This window comes from Calidris pugnax, unplaced genomic scaffold (genome assembly GCF_001431845.1).
Source record: "Calidris pugnax isolate Ruff unplaced genomic scaffold, ASM143184v1 scaffold20, whole genome shotgun sequence".
Classification (NCBI taxonomy): Eukaryota; Metazoa; Chordata; class Aves; order Charadriiformes; family Scolopacidae; genus Calidris; species Calidris pugnax.
The window spans coordinates 30416353-30442733 of record NW_015094510.1 but is presented as its reverse complement, the minus strand read 5'-3'; the positions used below and the strand labels follow the sequence as shown (position 1 = coordinate 30442733).

At 41.0% G+C, this 26381-nt stretch overlaps 1 protein-coding gene across 2 annotated transcripts in view; it reads right to left on the bottom strand.

The window, feature by feature from the left end:
* The window catches only part of PDGFD (platelet derived growth factor D), a 145509-nt gene that overhangs the window by 52971 nt on the left and 66157 nt on the right, over positions 1-26381 (bottom strand). The window contains exons 2-3 of one of the 2 annotated variants that reach the window (XM_014966181.1): positions 9312-9516; positions 5614-5794 (exon numbers count right to left, since the gene is read on the bottom strand). In XM_014966181.1, the coding sequence (XP_014821667.1) occupies positions 5614-5794; positions 9312-9516 (386 nt within the window). The remainder of the gene's footprint in view (positions 1-5613; positions 5795-9311; positions 9517-26381) is intronic. The other variant, XM_014966182.1, reaches the window with a different exon arrangement.

The window sequence follows — 26381 nt, the reverse complement described above, 5'->3', positions numbered from 1 at the left end:
AAAGCATTCCTCTTCCCCATGTAAAATTGCTCTGAGATGCTCTATGTCTCAAGATGCATTGAGGCACAATATCTCTTTTTAACATATTGTCATTTTATGTTGCTTTTTAAAATATTATAACAGGTTCCAAAGTAAAAAAAAAAAAAAAAAAAAAGAAAAAAACAAACCCAAATATATTGTGCATAGATAATCTCTTAAATCCTCTGCTCATGTAAAGTTGAGGAGGAACGCTAAAGTTTTTGAACGAGTTTTATCTAATTAGAAAGGACTTAATTACTTCTCTCCTGAAAGATGAGCCTCTGGCAGATAATTTTATGAGGATGGTATGCCTTAAGCAAAACCACAGAAAATGGTTTTCTGCCAGAACTTAAGAAAATAGAAGTTTCATCATAGAGATTGTTATGAGTTTTGCACATGGGTTGCATTTATAAAAAATCTTTGCTGTCTCCCATAGACAGGCAATCAAAACTGAAATCAGAGAAAGAGTAACAGAAAAACTGATAAAGCTGATAAAGAACTGATGTGTAGGTTCTTGCTTCTTCATTGTGAGATCTATTTCATGTTCAACCACTTTATTAACCAAGACATTCCCCCCACCTCATTCCTCTCCTTTTGTACCCTCAGCAATCTTCGGGGATTCCTTCTGTGGGTTATCTAAAAGCAGGGAAGGTATTCATGCAACATTATCACGCCTGTTGTCACATGAGATATATTTTACGGCTTTTCAGGCAGAATATTTTGTCTTGGAAACAGAAATTAAAAGTCTATTCTATGAGAAAAGTGACAAGCTAAACCCGAAGAACAGCAGCAAAGACTCATGCAGCTCCTGGGCTGGATTCAGCTCTGTGGCTGGTGATAAAGAATTAATCATCCTTTATGGTCATTATGAATCTGCATTCACACTGGTGGCTGAATCTTTTTGTGACCACGTTAACTCTTACAAGGGAGTTTGTTTATTGACATAAACAGGCAAGAATCAAAGAGTTTAAGCATTTGAACAAACTTTGGCCAATATTTTTTGCATGGGAAAGTAATTAAATTTTATTAGACTGGCTATGGTGTTCTACCCCGCTTTGTGACCTTTTTTGATCATATAAGTGGTGACCTTTAGCCTGAGTGTTTAGCAGAAAGCTACTGCTCTGTAAAATTCCACATGATGGACCAAAACTCAAAGCTCCCCCCTCTCCATTAATTAATTTATTTATGCTCCTTCATTCAAAAAACGTCCTTTCAAACAAAAAAAAATATTCATGATCTAACACATTGATACACATTTTGACACATACGTTTCTCCTGGGAAAAATGCACTTATGTTCTCCTGTTTAGTACCACATGTCCACCACTGTTGGTCTGCAATTCCAAATAAGTAAAGATTGATCTTAATAACATGTGATATTTCCTATTAATGATTTATGTTATAAATAAAAGTAAAAGCACATATATATGTCTGTATATGTAAATATGTATTTTTAACCTCACATCTTTGTATATATGCATGTTTGTACATATACATATATATATGTTTCTAGCTTTTTTGTAGCCCTTGTTTCCAATAATTATTTTAGTCTAAGTTCCAAAATATGGATTTCATTTAGGATTAATGAAACAACTAGTAAGGCAATAACAATTTACCATTATAAACATATAACAAATATGTGCCTTTTACAATAATGTTTTTAATTAGCAAATGGAATCCAACATTTTCTAGTTGTCTCATTAAAATTAAATTAGATGCAGGCTTGGGAATTTTAATTCAAAACATTCACCTTTATTATTGAAACATGTTCCTGAACGGATTTCTAGATTATTTTAGTAAACATCCATGCTAATGTACTTGTAAAACATGGGGTTCAATCTTGTTAACATTCCCTTCCAGAATTAGGACATTGGAATAATTTCACTTCAGAAGGAAAAAGAAGATTGCATAACATGACTTCAATCAGGCAAAGATTATTTCCATGTGTAACAGTGTAACTCAATTTACATTCCTACATCTCAAAATAATTTATGCAGTATTTTTAGTAATTACTGAATACGTACTTGCTACACGCAAGATCCCTCAGTTGAGGTAACTGCACTGCAAGCAGCAGTGCAATGAAATTTTACATTTGTGGCAATATGGAATACTCACATCACCTACTTGAAGGTGTGTAGCTCAGGGCCCTTTTGCATGACAGTGCCTCTCTTCCCTTCAGCAGCTGCGTTAGTAACCTAAGATTACTTTTCTTCCTCTGTATCAAATATTTCTACAGTGTTTGTCGTGAAACACTATGTCCTTAAGGTAAGAAATTATATAATGCGTGAGAAAAAAGGACTAGAATACCTCAGTGCCTTCTATACTGCAAATTAGTGTTTCTAAGGCAACTCAATCAAGAAAAGCAAAGAAAAAAACAGTTGAGAAATAAGCATTTTAAGTGATAATGGCAGGCAGGAATTTCAAACAAATTTTCAGCTAAGTAAGGCTCATGCCTAATAGCTGTCCAGGGCTTGCTCTAGACCGTTGTTGCTCTGGGTCTGTGAAGCTTGAAGGAAAAGACAATTTTTAAAGAGGTTCAAGGGAGGCATTTCTCTGTCTGGTTACTCAGGCTAAGCCAACAAACTGCACTGCTACATCTGGGGGCTTTGAGTGTGAAGTGCCTGTAGACACCAGCCACCACCTGCACATACTTACCCACTTCTGCACCATCACAGACAGCACAGAGTCAAAGTGACTTTTTCCAGCCACATTAGGACCCTTTTGACTCTTATTCAACTTAGGATAAGTAGTGGGGCACACTCAACTCACTATTAAGCTCCTGGAGTCAGGTCCACCCTGGAGTTCTCACCCCAGAGAGTCCTACAACTTCACAGAGAAAGAGAGGATCAGGGACAAGCAACAGGCAGCAGCACGTTGGATCTGACCCTTCCCTCCAAAACCACCCTCACTGTTCCTCCTCCAGCCTTCCTCATCCCTCAGACCCGCAGAGGCAGAGGTGTCAAGAGGCAGAGGATGTGAGGAGAGGAGGAGAAAGAGGAAGAAGGTGGAAGGAGCCAGCCTTGGCAAGCAAAAGTTGCTAAATGTTGTGTTTGGATGCTCAGAATTTTTTTCACAGATCTTCTCCCTTGCCCGTTGTGCCTTATCTTATATTAGGACAGTTAATTGCTCCCACACGTATGTACAGTTTCCAACCCTGTCCTGTTAAAGATCATCCTTGTATTTTTTTTCAGTCTAATATTCCAGAGCTTTTCCACTTTGAATTTTAATCCCACCGTCCTGAGTGACCGAGCCCTTTCGTCTTACATTAGCTGCTTACTTTGCATGTCTTGCTTTACAAGTGCAAATGTGATTTTCATGGATACAAGTCTAATTTATGTCTTATCTAGAAAAATAATCCCTTTTTGTTTCTCTAAATGGCACTGAAATGTGAAGTTAATGCAAAAACACAAGCACATGAAGATAATGAATTTCTGCTAAGCTCTGCGGTGCCTCATTTGTACCTCACGCAGAGTGCTGAACTAAGTAAAAACTTGATCTGCATCAAATGAAGTGAACTTAACTGACTTTTTGAAGATTCATAAATGAGGAGGCCAGAGAGCAAGGCTGCAAGGCTGTTTGGCTGCAAGTATAAAATTCACACAGCCAATCTGGTACCATGCTCAGGAAATGCAGCTGATCAATAAACTCAAGGAAACTCTCCAAATCACTTGCTTCAGTTTCCTCCAAAAAATTATCAATCAGAGTCTGGTATGCAAATAAACAACTGCCATGAAGATCCAAACTCCAAACATAAGAAAAATAAGGGAATTAAAGATTTGCACATATTTTGTGCACCATTCTCCAAGAAAGGCCCCAGAAATAGCCTTGTCTCGGAGAAGGTTACAAAGGAAAGCATAAAAGCAATGTAAAGGTCTTGTATTTAATCTGATACAAAATACCATATGTTTTTGCATGCTTCATTAATGCTCCTTGGTTTGCCGTCTAGAAAGGCACAATAGTTTCAACCTTCAGGGGTCAGCAGTGCTCAGCATATCTATGAACTGAGCTCTAAGCAACTGTGGAGACTATTGAATAAGGGCCGACTGCTGAATATTAATCCTGCAGTTTTAGGTTGGACGGTTTGGAATCTGAAAACCAGCTAATTACGTATCACCCGCCATCTCACGGTGATGCACGAATGCCACTAATCACCTGTACAGTTCCCTTCCGAGAAAAAAAAACAAACAGTATTTAATTCAGAAGGTGCACTTGGAGAGTATTCTTCTGAATATATTTGCTTGAGTGTAAAATACTCTGTTTACTCATAGTTTTGAAATTAGATAAATGCAGTAGCCTTTTTTGAGCATACTAGTGCAAGGTCCTGTGTTTTGAGTGATAACACTCATTTTTGGAAAGCCTAATACTATCAGACTAGCTGTATGTGGTCTGGAATAAAGCTTGGCAAATGCAGCAGAGTTTTGTGGCTGCACTGAAATACGAGTAGCGTAAAGAAAGGCTGCTTCACTGTCTCATTTTTATGCCCAGTGGTCTTTTCATAGACTGTTCGGCCTAAATTTTAGTTTTAGTAGATTACCTTCAAATTAGAGTAAATTAGAGCTCAGGATTTACTCACAGTGCAATGCCTTACTCCACGAGAAGCCTAACAATTTAAACGCAAGGGAGCACAATCTTTACAGCTTTAGAGTTGTCTTGACAGTGTGCTGTTTATGGACTCTTTTTAGCGCACACACACAGGCACACATGCATGCAAAGCTGAGAGGGTGAAGTGAAATGACTCAAACACTGGATTTCTCCTGTTACAGCATTAACATTATTGCTATTCCAGGCTTTCTTATTCTTGTTAAATAACAGTGGACTGAATAAAAAGGGAATAAGAAGTGTGATGGATATGACAATATAATGATGATGGTATAATAAATTAATGCTTACCATTTCCTGAGTGTTTGCAAAATCTGCCTCTTTCGAGCTATACAGCACCAAAAGCATTATAATATTAATCAGGATGATACAAAGGAATACATATTTGTATCAAAATCTACTTAGAATAATGTGCATTCCTGCTCCCTAAAGACAACCAAAATGAAAAACCAGGAGGTTTACATCTCATTGAAACAGTAAATGACACCCTGGTAATGCCACTGCATATCCAGAGAGGCATGTTTATACGTGGTTAAAAATACAGCCTGAGCCTTAGCACACTGCCTTGCATGCAGAATTTTATTGCATGCGGAATAAACTACCCTGCATCTAACTCAGAATCACAGCCATAACCCCTCAAGGTATTTTTATGTGACCTCAAATGAACATAAAAGAGGAGTGCACAGAGCAGCCATTACTTTGCTATTTCTGCAGCATCCGTCAAGAAGCCGGCAGCACAGTCTCAGTGCAGAAAGTGTTAGTGCTTCTGAAACATGTTATTAGTATAAACCTTGGCCTGGAGTTGACTTTATTTTATATTTAATGACAAGATGTCAAAAATACTTTGATCTGTATTAATGTAGTTGCTGGAATGAAAATACTTCCAGTCAATTAGTGTTTTGATCCAAAGCAGTTAGCTACACCATCCAGCCTTCAAGTCCTGATGCTCTTCTACACAACAGTCTGTCTCTCACGCATGGCACAGTGAGGTGACTTACCACAAGGGAGTAGCAAATCTTGAATCCTGGTTTAGCCACAAAGTAGTCATCGGATTTGAAGGTTATCTTTATCTGATTTGTTCTTGATGTTATTCTTGGAGGTACTTCCTTGTGTCCACACCACCGTCCTCGTATAACCGTGCTGGTCTCTGATACATCTTCCACTTCCACAAAGTCATACCTGGAAACCATTTTGCAGGGTTAATTTTTGCTAAGTCTGGTTACAGAAGATGGTTGCAAATAGACAGGCTCACAGCTGGAGACACAGAGACATCTGTCCCCCATTCTCCACTGCAAATATTACAAATGGTGGGCGCGCTCGTGGTGGACACGCAGCGCTAAGCTGCAAGCTACTGCCTGAGTGCTCAAATGGCTGCTTTTTGTGCTCCTGGCACGTGACAGACTGTATTTTCTACCACGCTAAAACAGCCATTGAAGGCACTTGCATGTGCTTAGAACACAGTAAACATACACATCGCTAAGTGGTGGATAAAATATTATTTAAGGCAGGCTGCCCGCGCTGAGCAGCTGCAAGCCCTTGTGCACTTTCTGGTGGAGCAAAGGATGATGCTGGGAAGACACAGGGCAACGGATGCTGCTGAAAGGTGCTCTTTAGGATGTTCTTCGTAGGTGGCCCATGCCTTAGCTGTGGTGCCCTTGAGCCCTGCAGGCTCTGCCAGGAGATGCAGGGATGAGAGGACACAGCAACAGCACTCACTGCCGCAAACTGCATATTTGCTGGCTTGGGTCATTTATTGAGTTCGCTTCTTCAGCTGGAGAATAAAGAAGACAGAGAATAAACTCCTGCTCTTACTAACTCTATGAGAAAAATAGTCCCTAATATCTGTGGAGCCGGAATTAGGCCCCACACACTGCAGCTAGCGAGGAAGAGGTGATGACAAGTGGGGCAGGCTGAGTGCAGGCAATGAGAGATGGGGAGAGCTGCCATCCCCACAGTACACTTAAGCCTTAAACTCTGGAGGTCTCTACCAGGAAAGTTTTTTATTATCAAAGCATGTGTATCCTCCAAAGGGGAGTTTAAGACTGTTAACCGATTCCTACTAGAAATGTGCTGTTCCCCACCCCCCAGTTTGCGGGCCAAGCGTCTGCCTCCCTACCCAGTTGTGGGAGCTGAATAGCTCTGTAAATAACAGACCCACTTTTCTTTTTCTGCTGAGAGCCCATGTGAAAAAAACGCAAATACTATGTGGCTTGAGAATATCAGCACTGCTGCTTTTATATGCACCAACCCCAAATTGCACAGAACAGAAAATAACAGCTTTTGCCATAACCAAATCACTTAAATCTGCCCAAGCTCTGCTGAAACAACCATTTTTTCATAACACTGCAAAGTTTAGTTCCAGACAGAGGTAACCTTGTCTCAGGCTCCCTCCACTGTCCTTTGCTCCCACTCCCTCACGGTGATGGATGTGGTACCCAGGCAGAGCTTTGCTGCAGTGGTCATGGAAGTGGGTGCAATCTCGGTTGTTTGTGTGCATCCAAGGAGCCTTGGAGGCTGGGTAACTTAATTGCTTTTCAGAATCATCTCTTATCAAGTGCCTGTGGAAATGCTAAAAGCACTTCTAGAAAATTCTGTAAAACCTTGAATATTTCCCCTCCTCCTGAAACAGCTCTGCTAAAGTATACCTTTTCATTCCTCAGCCTGACTGAATTTCAATCAGTTCAGTCTTAATAGTATGCAAATTACAATAATTAGCATTAAAGAAAAATTGAAAGAAAACACTAGGAAGTTTCTGGTAAAAAAAAAAATAAGGTCAAAAGCAAGTACAAAAGGAAGGTAAGGTGCAGAGGTCCTGAGTTGCCTGTCCAATAGGCACAGCATTCAAGCACATGCTCAGCTCTCAGCATTCATTTCAATTAAAACACGCCTGGCTGTCTCTCTAAGGCAGCGCTGCAGGGATTGTCAGGGACTGAAGTTGCAGAAAGGACCTAGTTTTGAAAAACATATTGAGCATTAGTAAAAAATCTAAGTACGCACACAGTACTTAACAGGCTTAAAGCCATCACGAGCTGCCTGCCCGAGAAATTCCTCGCTCTGGAAGTAATACTACGCAAATAAAGGTCTTCCAGGAACGCCAGGGAAAGCTTTATTGCAGAAAAGAATGTGATATTTCTCCAGCTTCTATAGACACTACGGATGATGGAAGGTCTTTGCTTCTCTCTGCAGCCCAAATTAGCTGCTCTGGAAAAAGCAGGAGGACTGTCTTCCAAGACGGTCCCCAAACCCTTAAAGCCAGCAACAGCTCGACTTCCTCTCACCGTGCCACCACCTTTAATGGCTCTTGACAGAGAATACTTCATCTTTTTTTCCACAGTAAATTAGCCCTCCGTTTCAAAGCTGCAATGCTTTAAGGTCAGCCACAGTTTATCCACTATGTAAATATTAACAGGCCGCTTCTGTGTGCTTTGGGATCTCAGTCTGGGAAAGCGTTTGCGGTGCTGGGAGGTAACTGTCGTTACCAACCCTGCTGCTGGTCTTGGACCAACAGCACCAGAGCAGAGCAAGCAGCTGCCAAGACCATCAAGGCGCAGGGAAGGAGAGCCGGTTTCAGGCCACATTCTTTTATTACTAAATGGAAAGCAAACCTGCAGAAATGGTTCTCTCTATTGGTAACGTAAAAAATTAACAAAGCAAAACAAGAGAAAAAAAAAAAAAATCCACCCTGTAAAACCCTGCAGAGCTGCCAAACCCTATAAATGCAAATTAATTGACAGAGAAGATAAGATAAGCAGAGGCTGGCTGCGCAGAAATCCTAACAACCCAGTTCTCTGCACAGATAAGGCGTAAGTAACAACATGATCAGGCAGGGAGCTGAAGCTGAGACTTGAGCGTTTTATGTAAGTAGCATCACAGCAATCTGGCCCTTCGAGCACATGGGAATCCTGAGCCTGCTCTCTCCCACAGAACCGAGAGCTGAATAAAAGAAATATAAATGAAAAAAAACTTCCGTGGATTTATACTGTTTTAGTGACCGTTGGCAAGATTCACCTCTGTGCTCTGCTAATGCAAAGCAGTTTATCCACCTGGGTTAATCAGCCAGATCAACTGAGCTTATGGTCACTTTTACTTAAAAGGGGAAAAAAAAGCAACTGGGATATAGTAGAGTATATTTTATTAGATATATCGGCATGCAGAGTGCACTGAAGTTTGTAGGCACATATTTAAAGGTTATAAAAGAAACCGTACCAGGGAAGAGTAGCAATAAAGACAAATAATTTGAAGACCATAGTTATATTTTTTCAATGCACTTCTATCTGTCCCTCACATGCCAATATAAACACATACCTACTCACCCACACCTCCCAGAGCCTTCCACCTACTGAAAAAGATGTTTTTTGTCTGGCTGAAACATGACAGGTGATAGAGGACAAAATCCTATTAAAGTAGTACCTGAGCTGTTAGGCAGCTGGATTTGAGCGTACAAGTGCCTTGTGCTTAAAATATTATAGCAGGACTAAAACCTGCCAAAACCTCTTCAAGTCCAGAACAGCTCAGTTTATAAATAAACTCAAAAACCAATTTGGGTTAGAAGGGAGCCATCGAGGTTTGTCCTCCAAGGAAGGCCATCACAGACCCAGCCAGAGACACCCAGGTTTTGGTTTGCAGTCTCATGCCAGTGGCCACATCCTTAAGCTCGAAGGTGGTATCAGGGAGCCCTTTGCAAACTTCCACTCACCTGCAGATATCATTTTCAGGCTCCTCCAGTCCAAACTGATTATCAAAAGCCAGCTGGATCCTGGTGCTCTCTGGGGAGTGGAGCCGCCACGTCAGCAGGAGGTTCCTGGGGTAACTGCTGGGGAAGCGAGGACTGTGGATGCAGCCGTTCCCTGCCACGCTGATGGTCTCTTCTTTTCGGTACAAGTCTGTGAGGTGATTGCTCTCTGTTAGTAGTCACAACTTGTAGAAATTAGTATGTTGTTCCAGTTACAGGAAGGCAAAAAACACAACAGTTTATAACACAGCACAAATTATTTGCATTTAAAGTCTATAAAATTTGGGTCTAGGAGCAGTTATTATTAAATAAGAAGTACAGTGCATTTTCTCTTAATTCAACCCCCTATAAACAGTAAGAACAACAGTACTCAACTACATAGATTTTATTTTATGATAAATACACCATTACTTTTACATTGATATCAATTATATCATTTCCTTCTCACCATTTTGGTTTTAAAACAGAATTTAAACTTTAATAAAAGCTGCAAGCTTGAGAACAATGAAGTGACACAGAGTGAGGTAAAAAGGGAAACGTCCCTGATTCCCAAATTTGGTGCTCTGGGGAGAGTTTCCCTCTAAATAAAAAGCAGCAATAAAAGGCTGCAGGAAAGTGCGTGCGAGTGAGTCTAAGTTTGTTTATTGTGCTTAAGTATTTCCTCCCAGAAGCATGTGTTAGGTCACATTTTTGTTTTATTTATATGGTGTGAATCATTTGCTGTCAATGGATCATTAACACAAATAGCTACTCCATGCTTACACCAATGTCACTGGAGTCAGAAACTGCCCCACCAACTTTCTCACTGAATGACTTCAAGACAAATAGCCAAGTCTTTACTTAAGTCAAATTCCACAGCTTCTGCCTGCGCAAATACTCACTTGTTCCTAAAGTTTACTTATACTGAGGTAAAGCTTCAGCTGCTATAAATCCCTGGCTTCAAGAATAACAGGAACTGTGGCAAGACCCAGCCCTCTAAAAGTCAAAATGTCTTCTCAGTTGCACCATGCACTTGCATTGTCCAGCTGTTACTGACACTGGAATTTGGCTCCTAGCATCAAATAACTGCAAGCAACTCTTTTTGTTGTGCATTGATAACTTTAGTGTGGTGAAATTTTGAGGATCAGAAGGCTCCAAGGTAACACGCAGACCACAGCAGGGTTCAGTTCCCAGTTAAGAGACTCAAATCTGAGCCTGCAGCCACGAGACAGCTATCTGTGCTCCCCATCTGGTGTGTGGGGATCTAGGGCTCAGTTCAGTTACTCACAGAGAGGCTTCTAACACCATTTAAGACATAGTATGGTTTCCTGCCTGGCCTCCATGAGGACAGGGAGGTCCAGCACCACATCCAACAGCCCCAAGCAGAAGTCCCGTGGAAGCTCTGTTGTCTCCCAGAGCTACCTGCACGTGGGCAAGCTGAGGCCCTTCCCAATGTGGCTGGTGGGAGCTATACCTGGACAGGTCAACTAACTGCATTGACCAAATTTCTACCTACTAAGGGGAACTCAGACACTAGCTTTTATGTAAAAACCTAGACTCCACTGTCTAAAGACAAATATATTCGTTTCATAAATGCTGATAGGAAACAGGAACACAGAGAAAAAGGCACAATCTTAATGGTAAGTACATTTATTTTTCAGGTTGCTTTTCACTAGTTCCTGGCTATAAATACCTCCCTGCACATAGCTGTAAGCAAAGTGTGGTTGTGTGTCAACAGTTCATTGTACCCTTCTGACAGGGTAATAATTCTAGTTTCCCAACAACCTGAAACTTAAAAGTCTGGGTTTCCTGTAAAATCTATCTTCAAAGATCTATTTGTGACATATTTTTAAGATGCTTTCATTTAAGATGAAATGTTCTCACACCCTGAGCCACCATTTCTAGGCCCTGACACCATAGCTCACAAAAACAGTTTAGTTTAGTTTTGTTTTGTTTTGTTTTGTTTTGCTCTGGTTTGTTCTGTTTTGACCAAACAATTTGCATTGGAAATATGAAAATTCAATGAAAATAAAGATCACCCACCCATCAGTTTTGTTGCAATTTTCAAGAGGAACATCTACACTCAAGTCTGTTTGTGGTTTTTTTTAAATGGAAAAAAAAAAAAAAAAAAAAGACACCTCTGTTCACCCTAATCTGGAATGAAACAAAATGTCCAGCCAACACTACTGAGTTCCTACTGAAACGCTGAGGACTTTTGGATCTGAAAACACCCAATACACCCAAGAGGACAAGAGTATTTCACAGGACTGTGTCCACAATGTCCAGCAAAAGGGATAAAAATAAAACGGTTTTGATGAAAACAAATTCTGCACTTTTGAATGAAACAACCATTCCCTAAGTCAGAACAAAAGTCACTGCAGTCAAACATGGTAGAACTCATCCTACACCTGAGAGTACTTTACTCTTCTTTCTTGGACAGCAAACTCCTGCCATTTTCCCACCATCAGCATGCATTTCACTGTGTGGTGCAATGTGGTTCACGCTCCTGAGGGAAAGGTTCCCTTTTCCCAAACAGTCCTAATACAGGCTTTACTTGGAGGCGCCAAGTGCTGAGATTAGAGTGCTAGGACAGCAACCTTCAAATGTGCTCATACATACACACACACCCAAAGACAAAATCTGTGCATTTTACTCAGCACACCAGCTGAGAAAGTATGTTGCCAGTGTTCTTGTACTCCAAGAAGATAGGTTCTGTCATGGCTTTTTATTTAACTTAAACTCTGATTCCCACAGCCTGGGGTTCTCTGCCAGCAAGTCAGCCACAGCTGACCAAGATCAGGGCTGAAATGTAATGGCCGGCACAGCTCTGCAGTATCCAAGCTGGACAGGTAAATGGAGAAATAAAGCTGCACATGTTAAAAAGCTTAAAAATCAAAGGACAGAGACTTGTTATTTCTATCATGGTAATTGCAATCATTATAAAGGCATTATGAGGAAAGGCTGGAGAGAAGCATGGGGAGACAATGCTCAGTAGAGTAAAACAGGGGATATAAAAATATTACAGTATGAAGTTATGCCTTTTCCACAAAGAAAGTATGTTTGAAAATAATGGCTATAAATACTTTTTCTATAACTCACATGGGATGAAATGCAAAGCCACTCAGAGTTTTCACCTGCCACTGAAACAGACTCTTCAGGAGCTCTGAAACAGCTTGATTCCCTCTTACCTCTCTCTCCATGCACTAATTTACAGCCTGAAGTGGTGTAGCCAGGACTGGTACCAAATGCACTAGAGTTTTCCAAGGGGATTTTCAGTGGGATTTTGCTGAGTTAACTGGTTTAGTTAGATGAGGGAACACAGTCAACCCAAACTCGGTCTCTGGAGGTCGGGCCCTCATGAATCATCAAGCATTTGGGAAACAGCTTGAGGAGATGTGAGCAACTCCTGTACTTCTTGTAGCAACCAAGATGTGTGACTAAAATGACAAGACCTTTACGACAAGCGCTGTTCTCATCAGATACACTGGATGAACTCACGGAACCCAGACACTGGCCATGGGGAAAGTCAGGAAAAAAAGACACTTGAGGAAAGATGAAGGCAAAGGAAAAGGCAGTGCCTCTTTCAAGGCACTGAACTATCCCTTGTTGCAATGCAATACAATGCAGCATTATACAGTGTCCCAAATGTCACATACTAACTGTATTCCATAATGCTTTATGGGAGTAAATAAAAGACGACAGTGGATAATCATACTAACTGTATTCCATAATGCTTTATGGAGTAAATAAAAGACGACACTGCCTGTCACATTTACTAAAGAGCATATAAAATCACTTCACGATGAATAAAAGTAGGTGTTAAGTCATAAGGCAAAAAGGCCATTTAAGCAATTCACAGAAGGAGGATATTCTAGATGGCAGGAGCTACAAGACATCCTTGCACTGGGGGAGGGAAACTGTCTCATAAGGAAGATGAGTGGGAAGGAAGCTGGAAGGCATCCCTTGCAGTGAGGCAATTCCCTGCAGAGAGTCTGAACTGACTGGGAAACAGCTTGCTCTATATTTTATTTATCTGAACTAATCTCTCTTTTCTTTTCCTCTCAATTCTTTCCCAACCACTGATTTTAAACATAACGGTATACATGATAGTCCAGCTGTCCAGGTCAGAGGAGCTCCCATTAAAGCACCAAAGCAGCTGCATTTTCAGCAGTGCTTGCCTTCCTTCCCTGGCATGGAGGGCAGCTGGGTGTCAAACTGGGAACTGCAAAGTTTAGCTCAATATTCAGGAAATTTGCTTGCCTCAAGACTTTCCCCACTGTGGGTGGCAGCACATCCAATGTTTCTCCTTCCCGGTTAGGGCATGTTCTCCTAGTGCCATGTGGCATAAGCAGCAAGATTCAGAAACAAATTTCATCCTCTCTGGATGCCTGCATTTTCTTGCAAGTTTTAGCGATGTACAGACACATTCTTGTTAAAGCTATTCCCCATCATTACATACATATACAGAAAGAAGCTTGCTTTTATTATCATTCAACAGACAAGGAATTCCTTCACTGAAAAAAAAAAAAAAAAGAGGTGCAATTACTGCTTGCTAATAGCTAATCTGACATCTTTTCTTTGATATCCATTGAGCAAGCAGAGTCAGTTAAGTGTCAATTCCTTCAGAAAGAAGAAGAATCCAGAGAACAACCTTATCTGGACCTAACCAATAAAATGGAATATTTAGTTTCACTTTTCCAAGATTTCCGGAATTTTAGCCTCACTTCCTAAGGTGCTGTCCTGTCTATATGTTTGCTCCTGTCTTTCTTCCCCCTGTAGAAGTGGTTGACCAACCTCAACAACCTTGACACAGCGGTAGAGGCTGAAAAGATATCATATTCTGACATGTTTTATGACAAGAAATGTACCATCTTAAATCCCATGGAGTGTAACCTGATGAGCTCATCCTCTGTTACAGCTGAGGAGAGAGTTGCTGGAAACCATGTGAAGTTCATTTTACCACTCGTGAAACTATTTGTTATTTCAGGAAAGGACCTTGGGAGTTTACACGCTGGAGTTTTCCAGATATAACCCTCCTCCCCCATGACTGTTCTCTTTGAAACAAATACAGCGGTCAATGGTTTGCCACCAGTTTTTAAACAAATGAGATAACCTTCGGGGAGAATAATAGCTCTTCAGTTCCTCCAGTTGAAAATTAGCCTGATCTAAATAGCTGAATCCACAGAGTGAGAAGCAAAGAACAGTAAAACATTTTTGAATTCAGGCCACAAATCAGTTCATCTCGGGGACAGGCATGCCAAGCAAGCTGTATTTATGGCAGCCTGTTCAGATATTCATTGGCTTTTTTTTTATTTCTCCACCCTCCTGCAATAAGGAGAAACTTTATTTGTTATCCATAAGGTTCTGTGTAAATCAGAGGAAAAGATGACAGAGTTCATGGTCAAAATACTTTATTCCATAGCTGGTCACAGCTTGTTGGGAACATATAAAACTGTAAGGTCATTTCTCTTATTGAAATGATTTTTTTAAAGTGAATATAAACAATAACACTAAGTTAGCTCTGCTCCCACCACGATTCACCAGCAGTTCGCCAAGAAGGCAGACCAGGAGTTTGGGATCCCAAAGGGTTGGGATCACCAGTAATGAAACAGGAATAGCACAACCCTGTCCAAGCTAAAAACTGTAAATTGTCTCTTACGGAGGGACTAAGCTAAAAAAACAGTCATTCTGGCATAAGAATGCATATGTAAGAGTATATTGGGCCAGTGGATTCAGTCCAAAGCATTACTTCAGGTTGCCTCCAGCTTTATATAACTTCAATAGTTCCGTTTATTTCAGTGTAAGGTCATGCTTACGGAGCTTGCTGGATCAAGACCTAAATAAGAGAGCAGCATTTTAACACCACCCTATTTGTTACTTGTCACCCAGCAACCGAGCAATTAAGAAGTGGACCCAAACCCCACTGGAGTTGATGAAAGACTCTCAGTTTGGTTGGCTTTCCACTGAACTTCAAAGAAGCAGCTCCAGGTGCCGGCTCCTTCTCTTATCAACAGGCCCTTTCTTTTTATTGGGAGCATGAAAGATACTCCAGGCATCATCAGAGTTCAAATCCAAAGCAGGACCCCTTCTGTCACTGAGGCAATATCAAATGATGCTGTGTGCACATTCAGCCAAATTCAAACCTCACGTACACTTGCTCAGCTCCCTCTGAATCCCTGAGCCATGTGGAGATCTTTGCCAGAACAATATACTTTGTATCTGTGTAGGATATATCAAAGCAATAAAAAAATTGAGCTGTAGTTGAAAGAAGCAAAATTAGCCAGTGAAGAATACCAGTATAGAAGGTATCAGAGAATAAAAAAACCCACCATTGTCTAAAATTCATTTCAGAACCATCACCCTTTTTATAACAGAATGGGTAGTGGTCGCTGTCTGTGCTTCTGTGCAGAGCAACCCCATGAGTCTTGGCATTGTGCAGTCAATCTATGGTTGAACAGGACCTCTGCAAAGGCCACTCATGAGACTATTAAGTGGGCAATTGATAAAGAACTCCAGGCATATAATTCATAGAGACAGCTGCTCACTATAATAAGCATTATTTTATTTGCATTCAGTAATATTATTTGTGCCGTGGAATTGGTCACCATAACTGCATTTTCAATGGAGTACTAAACATACAGTCCCAAAACAAAGAACAGGCTGGACTGCATTTCGGTGGCATGAAGGCTGTGATTCTCCTTTGTCCCCTTTGGTGGGATGCCTTGCTCAGACTTCCACAGATGAATACTGAGAAAACAACTCCTTACTTATTTTTATGGGATATCAAACTCTTGCAATGTTTGGGTTTTTTTGCAGCGACTTGTATTACTTGCCTTTATTTGACTTCTTGATAGAGGTTTTGTTTTACACAAAAGAACTTGCTGAATGTCTTATAGCAAAAGTGTCAACAGAAAAGTAACATATGGTAGGCGAACATATAAAAAACTTTGTTAAATGCTAGTTCTTTCATGGGTGGTAGTGTTGCAATGTGTCTCTCTGTTGGATTCTTAAACCAACAGCAAAACGAACCTATCTTTCTCTTGGGATTCCATAATTAAGTATGAAAAAGAAAATGTATACACCAAGAATGCACAGCTCTAATGATGTGGAGCAAGACTAATGCAAATAACACCATGATCATGAGAATAAAAATACATAAAGCCTTGAGAAAACGGGAGAAAAAATAAAGTGGGAAATGACTCTCCTGGTGCTACAAAAAGCTTAAGGGAAACCTGATAGCTGGAGCAGAAGTTTGCAGTAAGTGCCAATACCTCTATGAAAAGGCTGAACACAACAAACTTGTGTAGTGCCTGGGACAAGACAATGCCAATTATAGACACAGTTGCTATTAAGCAGGAAGATCAACACGAGACTTTGGCTCACAGTGTTTTGCAAAGAACTAGAGCATTGTGACTTTAGGCACTCCAAAATTTCCTGTTTAGACTGTGGCTTCAAGTAAGCAGACCTTCTTTCAAATCTTCCTGGTGCAATGAAAATGTGCTCCTTTTTCCTTTTCCCTTCATTATTCTTCAAAGTTTTATGACCAAGCAAGGACTATTTGCTTCAGAAATCTGGCATGGCTCAAGTCTTAAAAGAAAATTTGTTTTAAGATACTGTTTTAGAAGCTGTTTCTGTCAAGCACTCCTAAGACTCTGCAAGATGTGGAATTTCCTTGAAGAAAGAATAATGTCGATAAAAGGAAAGAGAAAATCCTGTCAAAGGGGGAAAGGCTTCTCATGTTAAACATATTGTAGCAGATAGACAAGCAATTACTGAGTGGAAGGTCGGACGTTAGAGCATTAGGCAGTAAAAGATGAAACTGTTTCAAAAGACAAATCAAGGATATTTTCTCTTGTAACGGGAGTTTCCTTACCCTCTATGTCACTATTGAAGATCCAAAACCTCTGGAAGGGAGTGAAAGGTCGCTTCTTATAATGGGAAGTCTGGCAATAGTATTCTAGCCGACACTGTTTCCTTGGCCCGAGTTTGCCATGGGCATGCTTTTGGTCTCTTTTGGTCTGTCTATCAACTGATTGCACAAAGATGAAAGCTTGTGGGGATATCTCAGTCCCACAAGGCAGGTGTCTCAAAGACCTAAGTACCTGAAAGTTAGTGAGATCTGTCAAAAAAAACCCCACAGGCAGATCTCACTGTATTAAAATATGGTTGCCAGTAGTCCGTTCCTTTTTCTGTAGTAGTCTAGCAGCTAAATTTCTTGCGAGGAAATAGGAGCCTGTGTTGTGATTCTTTTATTTCCTTGAGAGAATTCAGACTACCTCTGTCACCTTCCAAGGGAAGAATGGGTTCTGGGTGTTGCTTCAAAGATGTGTTGTCCATTTTCCAAGAAACAGTTAAGAGGTAAAACCCAGAAGCAGCTCTTGGAGCAGGGACCAGAGCACAAAACTTAGCCATAAAGTAAAGGTCCAGCAGCTTTTCTACTTTCTGACTCCAAGATGTACTGTCCTGGGTCTCTGAGAGTTTAGAGCAGACTACCCCACGGTTCCTTTTTTGTCCCCGTGCCTGAGTTTTTTTCTCATGGGAACCACAACACTGGGGCAGAGAGGGAAGTAGACATTGAGGTCTTTTCCCAGAATGGAGGGAGAACACAAGTAGGGCCACAGGGACAGCCTTCCATCATTCAGATAAACCCCCTGTGTTGAGAAACAACATTTCCCCAGTTTGGAAAGCAATTTAAGGCATACGTACTGCAAATACTGAGTACTTTAAGTGCAGAAGATCTTTCCTGTAAGTGCTTAGGACTTTCTCTGGAGGTTTGGCATCAGAACGCTGCAGAGCTGTCATGTGGATAGATACTGCAATTTAACAAAGTTTCCAGGCACATTCATAAAATTCTTGGCTGTGGCCTTCTTTTATTGTTATGATCTTGCACCAAAGGATCATCTAGAGATTTCCTTAGTTCTGCAGCAAAGAATGAACTTGCCAATGGGCAACTACGTGTGGTGAAAGTGCAGGAGAGCTCGTTCACTGCCAGTATGGGCAGATGCTACCCTATATGGGCCCAGTGGCTGGGAAGACGATGCTGGTGCACACCTGCACAGCCCACAAGCTCAGGTACTACTATGCCACATGCAGCAAAAGTCTCTCACACCAGCACAGCCACATCCTGGTCACTGTAAGCTGAAACCAAAATTGGAAACGGAGTTGACGCCAAAGGTTTGATTTACACATTCCAGTTTCCCAAGTCCTTTCTGGAAAAACAGCTGTTTGGCTGGTCACCAAGAGGAAGTGATTGGAAACATTCCTTCTCGGCTAGTGGGGGTATTTCACAAAAAAATAAGAGCCTAAGAAGTGGTGGAGGAAGTCACTGTTCAGGCTCAACTCCTGCTGCAGCTGTCCCACCTGCGCTCAGCCCCGCTCAGCGGTACGGGGCTTTGTGTGTGTAACACTGGATGGTGAGGGCAAGGATGGCAAGGAATGACAATCAAGTCATTTTTATTTTCAACTGTGGATACAGATTTCTAATCCAAAGCCCTTAGAAACCTAGGTCTTGTTCTTTACCCAGAAGCTCCTAAAATGTGATAGGAAAACTACAAATAATAACAGTAATTAAAACATTACGTTAAGGTTAATTCCTCTTTTCCCACAAAATCAGTTTGCAACAAAAGATGTACATAGAGGTTTTCTTCCCAAGAGAAAGGTTTTCTGTCCATTTCTGCTCTTAAGTTTGTTAAGTTCGAGCTACAACAGACAGTGCATGAGCTGATGAAAACACACTGAAACTTGTTTGGAGGAAACGATATTCAGGACTCTGCTAAGACTCCATGGGGAATAGACATTTTGCTTCTTTATGTTCTGAACAGGGCTGAGTATATTGTTGGCAAATCAAGAAGTAATTAAATAATCCTTCACTTTCATGGGCCTTCGATGAACTCTCACTTTTAAATGGAAAACTGGAGTCCCCTGTGTAATCACACTGGAGGTAAAGTCAAACTTCAAAGCTGTCCTTTGACCATGGATGCAGTGAAACATTTGCAAGAAGAAGAATTGAGCATTTACAATGATAAATTCAGCCAGCTTCAGCTCCAGATCTCGCCAGCAGGAAGACGAAGCAGCACATTTCACTTCTCCAGCTTTCAGAAGACATCTGAGAGGACATAATGTTAACCAGCAGACACCACCAGCACCCCCTCACCTTAAAGCTTCCAGAGAAGCATGGTGAACCAACCAAACTCAGTTTGCCCCCCCCCTCCTGAAAGCCTAATGCTACGGAGAAATGCCTGTAGATGTCAGGGCAGAGGATTCAAGGGAGAAATCTCAGGCTGTGCCTTACTCCTCTTGATATAGATTGCACACCAAAAAAGCAGAGAACCACACAATGGTGGATGCATGTGGCTCAACACCAGGTGAGACTTTGATGCTTGGCTCAGGCATGGCTGGAGTAGGTCCCTGGGAGCCTGCAGGACCCAGCACGTGGAGACCAATTCCAGGCTACCAAGGCTTGCGGCCTGCAGCCAGCCCTATGGTGAGAAGGTCCACCCTCCATTTGTGTTGGCTGGGGAAGTCAAAGGCGACTATTTCACTGCTGTCTCTCCCCAGCTCTGCGCTGGCATTGACATTGCACATCTAGATGAATGTCACGCGTTGAGGTCCTGTCCACCAGAAAGGCACAGCTGCGTGCTGAGTATTTAACACAGCTCTGAGCAGCTGTTTGGCTGGAGAAAAGCCCGATAAGAGGCTTATGTGACTGAGATAAAAAGGGTGAGAAAGTCCAATAAACACAGTGCTCTCACATCATTTCATTTTGTGAACACCCTGTATTGGAGCTATTGAATGGAGACAGGGACATACTGCACCATTTACTAGGAAAACTTTTTTCCACACTAATGCTTGAAAAGCAGAAGGCTGCCTTGACACTCTTCGGACTACCCGAACAAGTCATTTTCACTCAGTTAGCTTTGCCTATCTTCATGGCATCTAGCATTATAGTCCAGTAAGACAAAAAAATTAGCATCAGTCCATCTTTGCTCATAACAAGAACAGAATATATGACACCAGGGGTTTTTAATAGCTTCAGCAACCTTGAGCCAGGCACCAAGAAAAGAAAAATAATTTCACCATAGTCCTGCCTAAAATTCCACTCTGGTCAATTTCCAGAAAAATAAAATAAAAGAGGAATAATAAATGTTCCTTTATTGCATTTAGAGCTCAGAAAATAACAGTTACAAACCACTTCACTCTTGCCAGGTTGAACCCTTGCCCAAAGGAGGAAAAATGTTAAAGTTCATGTGTTTGACAGATGAAAAGCAAAAAAATTCAGCTTGGCAGAACAGATACGAAAACAGGATTATGACAAGTTTGGTGTAAGGAAAAACTGTATTTTTCTCATTTCTATTTGTTGGAAAGAATTCCAGAGGCCTATTTTTTTGTTGGTTTTTTGCACTTCCAACCTGCTTCAGTCATTCTCACCGAGTTTATCTGAGTCTTTTCCATGGAAACCATGGAAGAACAGTCCACGAAAGGATAAAACTTTAAACCTTTCATGATTCAGAGTCCTACTTTACAGCAGACACTTAAGAGTACTCAATAAGATGGAATGGCAACAACCATTTTTGGGTTCTCTAAGGTGAAATGTTCCGGGGGTTTTTTATAGCTTAGATTGTAATTAAGAAAATATCACAGCTTGACCTTGAATACCTTCTAGTATAAACTATAGTTAAATAACTGACATCTTTGGTAAATAACATAAGTAGTTTTATTTACACAGCTCTGCACTACTGTCTTACCAGTTGCTGGTCTCTGATTTGATTAACTGGGGTTTGGTTTTTTTTGCATTCTGAGGGTGCTCCTCATCTCTCAACAACTCCACCTTTCTCAAACCTTCACTTTTGATTTGTTACTAAGACAAATTTCCTACACTGTAAACCTCATGAGCTGTTACAAACACTGATTCCCTCCGTGCTCAGACATTGTCCTCTGCTCGCAGCCGAAGCTGGGCAGCTGCAGGGACCAGTGAGATGCTGGACTTGGCTACAGACGTCAGCTCAGGGAAGCTGCAGGAGCACTGGGGCAATTGCACAGAGACTTTTCACCCCATCTCCTTCTCACTCATCAGCTTTGCCAATCCAGTCCTTGCCCTTTCAGTGCTCAAGGTGTGGGGCAGCATTTTGGGGCTGTCACCCTCACTGTGCTCCCTGAGAGCATCACGGGCTGTAGACGTGACGGAACGTGCTCTGGCATGTGTGGCCCGCACCCACGCTCCCTCTCTCAGCTACAGGTCCCTACCTACTTTTCAAATCCACACTGACATGAGCAAACACCACCAACATTTGTGCAGCAAATATTTGGCAAGGAGAAGGCGATCCTCTCTCCCTCCCTCCCTCCCTCCCTGGCCGGGTGCAGCAGGGTCAGTGCTGGCACGCACTGGCAGAAGGCGGTGTGGTGTTCCCAAAAACCAACAGCAAAACGTGAAATCCCAGCAGACCCACAGGTCAGAGCCTGCCGAGGGTTCGCCTTGATACACAGCTGCAAGGTAAAGGCCGTGAGTCTTCCTGATTCATTCACTTTAATTAAGGGACTGGTAATCCCCCACCTGCCAATTCAAATCTACCCGTATACACATTTACTGGGTTATTTCATACATAAAGCTTTAAATAAAATGCCTTTCTCTTTTCTTCCTACTTTTTAATGGATGCAGAGAACCATTCTGTCAAGAAAGACACAAATGTTCCACTAAACCCATCTCAATGGACAATTTGTTTCTTCAATACAGCATTTAAGTAATAAAGAAAGAATAAACATAAAATTCTCCTAAGAAATAAAATGAAAACACCCTTAAAAAACACTTGTTTGAGGCAAATTAGGATGCTAATAAACTCAGATCAGACATTTACAGATGAAGCTCGCTCGCCAAATCCATTTTCATAAAGCAGTAAGACAATGTGGAAGGGGATCATTTGCTTGTGTAAATCAGCAGCATCCTGATGGTGATCACAGCTATTTACACTGGTGGAGGATCTGACCAGAGCAGCAGATGAAAGGGGGAAAAGAAAACAGTGCGAGCAGGATGCAGAATCTGTGAAAGAGGAGGAACAGCAAATGCCCTGCACAGAGATACACTGAACTCATGAGAAATTGAACTATATCAGCTCATAGTAGTATCAGGGAAAATTCAACATCTGCCTCTCTGACCTAGTAATTAGAGCTGAAGAAGTAATGGATGTTTTTCATTCATAGGCTGAATTGGGGAGGGGAAGATTCCAATTTATATCAGCAGGGGATGATTTATTTGATCGAAAGCAAAACAGTTTATTTTCAGACCACTTAATCCTTAAATAGCATTTCTAAACAAATATTAAGATAATATAATGATTTATATTTTTTTTTGTCATTTCTGAATTATCTTCTGGACATGAAAATAATGACTGAATTTGGCCAAATTTCTGAATTCCATTCACTACTATTCACATTTGTAAGGGGGTTATAATCTCAAAAATAAAAAAAAAGGTGCCCTTGAAAATCTCACCCACCTGCACTGGGGACTCTTGTATGACTCAAAGAGAACATGAGCTCATCAACCAGTGCAAATCAGAATGGCTCAGTTGACTGATATGGAGCTGGTCTGACTTATGGTCCTGGAGCTGGGGCTGAGCAGCGAGCACACAGTGAAGCCAGCTGCTCTTCAGCTGGCAGGAGCAAGACCTCCGAGCTCCCTGCCATGACTGGAGAGCAAAGGAAAGCTCTCAGCCCTTTACCACAATGCAATGATCAATGCTTTCACCCAGGCAACGCAATTCCTGGTATGTTTTTTCTCTTCCTGGTCACACCTCTTGAACAAAATTTCCACTACTGCACATAGAGCTAGAAGACAGAGGCTGAAGAAAGAGCTTCACGTTAAGATGCATGGTTTACCATTTATAAAATTACTGGGATGCTATACCATTCGTGAGTTTTTTAAAACTAATGTAATCCCTTAAACATTATGTTATGACATAAACACGTACATAGCTTCAGACCTTTAATTCAAATTCACCTAAAAACTTGTCCATAGCAGATTCCTGGGCATGGTATTTGACTTTTTTTCCTCCCCCCGTCTCCTTGAGTCAGATGAAGTATTTCCATATGGCCATAAAAAGACTGCTTTTAAGAAGCTAGTCCTGAAAGAAATGCCAACTAATGATTAAAAGTCTATGAATCAATTAGATATGTGCTGAGTTCTTCACATTCTCCAAATACAGGTTGCTGTTTGTGTCAAGATGCAGAATTATCAATCTTTTTGTACTATAACAATTAGTTAGGAAATCCAAGGGCAGAAGGAGTCAGGTCAAAAAAAAAAAAAAAGAGTTTGGATGAGCTGGTTCCAAAAATGCACATTGGCAACAGCACTTTGTTAAAGGGAATATAAGGATATAGGACAAATATAAGGTTAAAGGACAAAAAGGCAAGCCAACTGCACGCTTGGAACAAGATAAACAACGAAAAGAGAAATCAAAAAACGGAGGATTTATTTTCTTAGTTGAGAGCATACAGCATAGATGTAGGGATTCATTTTTTTCTCCCCCATAAGCACAAGAACTCACAAGCTGGACCAACTATTAGAGAAGAAAAAAGTTTGCAAAGAATGACTTTCTTCCAGAACCTAATGCACAGCTGATTACAAGGAAGCCTGCAGACTGTGTTTTCTCTCAGAAACTATAGGAACAAGAGGCAAAGACTGTCAAAGTATTTGATGTTACCAACAAATATATAAGGTGGAAGGACATTAAAGGTAGTATTACTCTCCAAATTCAACAGTGGCAGATAAGAGAAGGGAGCTTTCTTGGCTTCTGGAAAAGACAAGACACATGTTAGAGCTATAAATTATTACCATCATCATAGTAGCAGCAATACTGTTGATATACAGTAACTTCCAGAAGACTAAGACCAAGGGTCTGTTATGGTAGGTGTTGACAAATATAATGGGAAACAGATTGTAGTCATAGGAGGCTACATGTTGAATAGGTTTCATGAAAAGAATTTAAATTATTTTAGGATTCAGACAAAAATTCAGAGGGATTAGACAATGGATCACTTTATCAGGAAAATCAATACATGTCATTATTCATATTCTTTGTACCCCGAATTGTGGCTAGATCCAAAAATACCACTTGGGTATTGTATTTGTACTACAGTTCTGGCAGAATTGTACCACTAGAGCACCCCACCAAACTTCTGCCTCTCTTCTCAGGTGCTGGGGAGACTGCACTGTCTGCAGGGCTTTGCCCTCCATGTCCTGCCACTGCCCACATCCATGAGGTACCACACACACTGACTGCGCACAAACTGCTCCTGATCCTGTGTTTGTAAGAGTCAATAGGTATTTTCTGGCAGATTATACCAGCTCTTCATTAGGCATGCCATGGAGCACTGCATACTGTGGTACAAGTCAAAATGTTGATAGTTTGAATTTCTGCACATGCAGAATTATATATTCACTGCCATTTTTTGAGAATCTGCATACACAGCTAAGACATATCTGCATGTGCCTCTGGTGATTTTTTTTTCCCCTAAATGAGTACATCTATGATTAAATTATAATAGTTTTCTACATAGCTTTCTTAATGTTTAGACTGATTGACAGAAGAATATGTTTTACTCCCATTAATTGAAAAAGCTCTCACTGAAAGTAAATAATGATTAAAGAAACCATAAACACTGCTTCATTCAGAATTAAAGCTACTTAGCTACTTCTTTCGTAGAAACTACAGAAAGAAACAAGGCAGAGAGGGTTCTGTTATTGCACAGAATCTGCTCACGGCACAAGTATTTTTTAAGTGTCCTCCTATTTTTTTGCAGGAAGTAATACAATTATCAGAATAGGCTTGGATCTCAAAATGTTTTATTATCCCCCTCACAGCCATTGCCAGCATGAATAAAAGAAACCAAGCAGACAGAAACTGAGAAAACTCAAACCACAATCAAGTTGCAATTAGTTATTATGAAAGACTCCCTTGTTATAATACCCTTTATTCTAGATCCTGCTTGTCATTAAAAGGGAATTGATTATTACAGAAGACACCCAGGGGCTTAAGCACACTCTGAACGAAAATTAGAAATCTGGAGAGAAAAGTCCCCAATGTTCTTGCCAAGCAGAACTAGGGGAGGGTGGTATGTGTGGATGTTCCTGTAGCCTCTCTCTTAGGACACGTCCTCATTCTCCTTGAAGCTGCTTTAGTTTCATCAGTACCAGCACCGGGCTCCAATTTTTTATTCATGCTGGATTTTATTTCTGTGCTGCTTTTCTCTCCATACTTTCTTCATGGTTGGGAAAGATGTAAACCTTATAAACAGATGGGATTTTGCTACATTGGTTAACATGCTGATCAATCACATCATCTGCTGTGTGAGCCATCCTTCCCTTTCCTCCCCTCCTTACACAAACACACAAAGAGAATCACCAGACTGTTTGTATATCATTGGTCATGATGATAGGCAACACATTTCTCCATTTCTTCTCCCTATCGAACACATAAAGGTCTACACAAGGTTTTTGCACCTAACTTCACAGGGGTTTTGCACTTAGCCACAGATACACAATGCTCAGAAAAAAACTCTGGTGCTGGTTTCTGTTGTGCACAGCTTCTTGGAAGTCTTCCTCCGGGGTTGGCAAAGGAGCATGCCATAATCACCTGGGGACACCTTCAGTGACGAGATGTCTCCTTATATCATGGCTGTTGCTCTTAAAATGTATGATGGCAGGGACTTGCAGTCCTCAGGATTTGAGGCGTTTCCTGAGCCAGGCACCATATGGCTACACAAAGCCCTTCTGCACAAGCTGCCGTGGTAAGAGGCAGGATAGGAAAAGAAGTGGAGATGGAGCAGGAAAAAAGGATCGCTGCAACAATGATACACGATAGAAAAAAATACAAAAAGCAACAGTCGTCGCACCTTCATTACTAATTATATTACTAGTGTTTGCCAGTAGAAAAATTCTACATGATCTGAGGGTAGAAAAGAAAGTTTGCAAGAAAGGGTAATTTTTTTTAAATTAGACTAGCTGAATTGACTTAAAAATCAAATGCCTTTGTGCACCAAGTATTTTCACTGGTCCCCTTTCCT